General features: G+C 28.0%; 1 protein-coding gene across 1 annotated transcript; it reads right to left on the bottom strand.

Moving 5' to 3' along the window:
- Positions 1-286: 286 nt before the first annotated feature.
- Positions 287-2,013, bottom strand: LOC137806022 (uncharacterized). The gene is made up of 2 exons (XM_068605898.1): positions 1,460-2,013; positions 287-801 (listed from the first exon to the last, which is right to left on the bottom strand). Exons 1-2 carry the CDS (start codon positions 1,859-1,861, stop codon positions 418-420), a joined length of 786 nt encoding a protein of 261 aa, XP_068461999.1. The 5' UTR covers positions 1,862-2,013; the 3' UTR covers positions 287-417.
- Positions 2,014-4,845: the final 2,832 nt, after the last annotated feature.

Genomic DNA, 4,845 nt, shown 5'->3' with positions numbered 1-4,845 from the left:
TTCTTAAATTACATTTACCTTCTTTTTTTAATATTATAATTACCTCCTTTTTTTATAAAAGTGCACTGTTTAATGTAAAAAATGTACTGTTTTCTATATGTAATTTTTTAAAAATTATAATATTAATTTACTTAAGAAAATATCAATATAATTTATTATCGTAAAAAAATACGAATTAAAATTAAAAATTATACTAAAAGTGTAGATAGATATTCTAAAATTAAGAACTATGATCACAGAAGAAAAATAAGAAAAAATTGTTGTAATAGATCTTGTAGAAACCAGATTTTGAATTTAAAAAGAAATTTTATTTACATGAATTTTTTACAATTGTTTTATTTTTTTTTTCTTTTGATTTTGGTACTAATTAATGATAAGAGAAAATGTGAAAACGACAGCGTTGCAAGGTCTTCTTCTTCAAAGCACAGCTCTGTGATTTCTCCCAAGAAGACCCTTCATTATCACTTTCTTCTTGTACTCCTCCGAATCCAAATCCACGTCGTTGGACGGCGTCGTTTTGGGGTTTCCGTCGTCGTTTACGCCACCGGTTTTCCGAAAATGCGGAGCGCAGTAGAGCCACACCGAAGTGCAGAGAATAGCGCACAAACGGCCACAAAATATCATAATCACCAGTGTCACCGCCACCACCAACATGCCAACCACGCCGTTGTTTCGACCCTTCTTAAATGTCGTTTTCGCCGCCGTAGACGGCGGCCGCCGCGCCTGCAGTTTCGCCTGAGCTGGAGAACCTCTGCCCTGTTGACGCGTGTCCTCTGCGTTGTGCTTCATACCGTGTCTTGTCTGGAACATAGTTTAAGATTATAAGGAGTTAAGAACATCGAATTTATCGAAATTGGTAAAAATTATTGGAAAATAATAATTATTACTCCAATTCTCAGTTTATTTTAATGGAGGGAAATTAAATTTTTTAATATTGATAATGTATAATCATCAATAATTTTCTATATACTTATATTTGATATTATTAACAATTTCAAGTAATAATAATCATTTATTATCATAAAAAAATATTATTAAAAAATATAAAAAAAACCAAAATTCTTATGTTAATAAAAATTATTTATTAGACTATATTTATTTATAAAAAATTATAAAAACATAAAAAAAAAAATTATTATATCAATAAAATAATTCTTTATAAATAAATTTTAAATTAGTTAATTTATCATCACACATTCTTCACTCTTAATAATATTATTATTATTATTATTATTTAAATTTTACTATTCAAGTTTTTTTACGTATATTTCTCATTTTTTATGCATTTTACGAATCAAAAAATGTGTAATGTAAACAAAAATGAAAGAAATCCCATTTTATTATCAAGTTGTACAAAATTAGATTTTCTTGACACTTGTTAACACATATAATAAATTGAAAAATATGTAAAACAAAGGAAAATATAATGTAACAAAAACCCAATGATTAAAAGAAATACCTGTGTGGGGGTATAAAAGGGCGTGGCGGGGAGCACCGAAGCCGGCTGAGCCGGCGGCGGAGGAGTGGTGGTTGCCGGAGGTTGAGCCTTATGAGGAAGCGTTGACTTTGACTTTGTCTTGGAATCATGAGCATGATGATGAGAAGCAATCGAAGATTCAAACGGCACCGTTTTGTGAGATGATTTCTTGTTGAATCGAATCCTTAGCCACGAAAACCAACTTGTGAAAGCACTCTTCTTCTTCCTCTTCTTCTTCTTCTTCATCTTCATGTCTAAGATATGAACATCTTTGGTGGGTGATGAATCCAAGGCATGGGAAGAAGACCCAAAGCAACATAGAAAAAGAGAGGTTTTGGGTTTTGAAGGGTGTTGATGGGTGGATGAAACTTTGGATTTGGCCATGGAAGAGAGAGTGAGAAGCTTGGGTTTAATATGAGTGGAGGAAGAACATGGTTAGAATGAAGAAGGAGGGTTTTTGAGAATAGAAATATGGTTAGTGATGGTGTTGTAATTGAAAGCATGGTAATTAAAATAATGGTGGAAATGGTGTTGTTGAATGTGTGCATTTTTTTGTTTGATATATAATGTTAGGGTTTTGGATGGAAGACTTGGACTTTTAACGAGTCAAAATCTTCTTCACACGTTTACACCTTCCTCACGTTTCATCATAAGGTGTTTTTTACTTTACGTGCATGCACACACATGTGTAGTCATCACCCACACATGGGAGCCACACTCATGGTGAAAAACCATTAGAATGAAGTTAGTTAGAGTTGGTTGGACCTTGGAAAAGAATGGTGTAGGTAAATGTTGGTAATCATCAATGGAAACTAGTCAACTTGTTTTCTTTAAGAATGGAATGTAGGGTTCATCAAATGTGGTGGTTATGTACTTGTGTAACTTTTCAATTAGTTTCTAACTTCTTCTTTACTATTTGCAAAACTTATTTGATCTCATTATTTGAAAAACTTAATTGATTGATATTTTTCTATAGTACAATTTTTAACCATTATACTAATTAACATAATCAAAATATGTGTTTTTATAGGACTTAAAATAATTTAACATTTTCGATTTTTCGAACTTTCATATCTGTCTTGAGCTTTCGGCTACTTGATCCACGGTATTGGACTTGGGTTGGTTCTTTGATTACGGGATATGGGTTTTCACTTGTTGGGTTGGTCAAGTTCAATTCTCAACTCCTAGTTTTAGGATTGCTCTCGGGTAGGCGTGTGTATCTATTTGTAAGGGGTTCCGATGAAAAAGTCAGAATTAATTTGTTCAATTATCATATGAAATCACTTTAGTACAGGCTGAGCAAATCACCTAGTTATATAGTGCTCGTTGTTGGACTTTGATTTGATTTGACTTTTACTTTTCACATACTCCAATTATTTAACATATTTTAAGTGTTTTGAGTTTATTTGTTGGGTTTTGATACAATATTTCATCATTTTAATATCTATTTATTTTATTTTATCTTCTAGCACGTTGACGACCTCTCGACCTTTCGGCCACTCGATCTAGTTAGTACAATATGATATCTACGATTATATTTTATTTTATTTTAAATTTAATATAATATATAATTACAATTACTGTTTTTAATTAGTTTTTTTCATTTTCAACACTAAACTAACTCGCTAAAAACGAAAACAAAAATTACGTAAGTGTCATCGAACAAATAATTTTTCTTTACGAAATTAAAACTGAATATAGTTAATTTTACTCACTCTTTTATTATTCGTAAGTTCCTTTCATTAGGAAGAAAAAACAAGATCTCATTTATTATATATGTAATATCTAAATTTTTCATTTGTAATTTGATGCCACATTTATACATACAATTCTCGTTTTTAACTCCAAAACTAAGCAAAAAAATGAAGTGGGTCAGTGAGAATAACAAAAATAGAGATTAGATTATAAATTTCATGCACATCACAACATAGTTTTAAAATTTTTATTAAATGTTTCTCTATTATATTAATTGCAACATTTATTTTGTGTGTATGATAATGAAAGGTGAGTGAATTAGAAGAAGAATTTGGCTTGGTTAGTTATGAATAACACAATAAATTATTATAAAAACTTCTTAGTTTCAAACTTGTGGAGCAATCAAAGGTGAATAGCCTCCTTTAATTATAACGTAAAATAGAAGGTGAAAGAGACAGAAACAAAAATATATAAGAGAATATTATAAAGAAAATGACATAAGTTTTCAGAAAATCTTATTTTCAATATAGAATACGTATTATATATAATTTTTTTTCCTTGTCTTCATGCAAATTTCTATTTTGTCAAACCTTTAAAATCAGAACATTGTTTCCACCCAAAAGCTTGTTCTAAGTTGACATTTGATAACATCACTCACTACCTATGATCTTGATGGATTGTTCATCATAAATCCACATAAATTGTTCAGGTGGGAAATTGTTTTTTCTTTCTAATATGTGTTGGGTAAAATTTTTGGACTTATTGAAATTGTAGAAAATGAAATTTTGATAGTTAACACTGCAAGAAAAACCATTAAATAACAATCAAATTTAGAAACAAAAATAATTAGTCAGAATGTGAACTAAATTAGATACTAAAAAATTATTCGTATCTAAAGTGGTTTCTATTATTAATAAAAAATTATAAAATAGTATCTAAATTGATATCTAAATTAGTTACCTAAGTTTTAGTTACTAATATTTTAATTCTAAATTGGTCTCTAAAAGAGTAATATAGACTAATTTAGAATATAAAGTAGTAAGTAACTAAAACTTTGGTAGTAAGGATTAAATATCAATTTAGAAACCATTTTATAAATTTCTATTAATAATAGAAATTACTTTAGATACCAATAATTTGTTTAGTTTATAAAACGGTATCTAATTTAATCAAATGGTAACTAATTATTTTGGTCTCTAAAAATATTTTTTATTTGATTATTTTTTTTAGTCTAATTAAATATCAATTTAGAAACTATTTATCAATAATAAAAATTAATTTAAATATTAATATCTTTTTTGTCTTTAAAATAGTATCTAATTTATTTAATATAATAATTAATTATTTTTTATTTTTAAAATTAATTTATATTTAATAATTTTCTAGTATTGATGAATTTAGAGGTTTAGTGTATTTTGACCAGTTAACTATTTTTTTTTTCATATTTACCATTTAATTTTCTTCAATTTTATTGGATCTTTAAATTTCTAGTGATGATGATATGTCATGAAAAATAATTGTGGAAAGATAAAATAAAAGTCAAAACAATGTTAATTTTGTAAAAGTTGATGATGAAACAAAACCGATTTGGTTTTTGTATTTTTTGTTTTTGTTTTGGCATGTCATCATCGTTTTATTATATCTTTGACCGATTAGCAGAATGTGTGAAAATT

The sequence above is a fragment of the Phaseolus vulgaris genome, chromosome 3, assembly GCF_051622355.1.
Source record: "Phaseolus vulgaris cultivar YP4 chromosome 3, ASM5162235v1, whole genome shotgun sequence".
Classification (NCBI taxonomy): Eukaryota; Viridiplantae; Streptophyta; class Magnoliopsida; order Fabales; family Fabaceae; genus Phaseolus; species Phaseolus vulgaris.
This window is presented reverse-complemented; position numbering and strand designations above follow the sequence as displayed.

What these genes read in the sequence shown, in the direction of transcription:
- LOC137806022 (XM_068605898.1), bottom strand. Translation starts at nt 1,861, where the DNA reads ATGGCCAAATCCAAAGTTTCATCCACCCATCAACACCCTTCAAAACCC. An exon ending in CCTTTTATACCCCCACACAG is followed by an intron (nt 802 to 1,459) that starts GTATTTCTTTTA and finishes ACTATGTTCCAG; the next exon opens with ACAAGACACGGTATGAAGCA.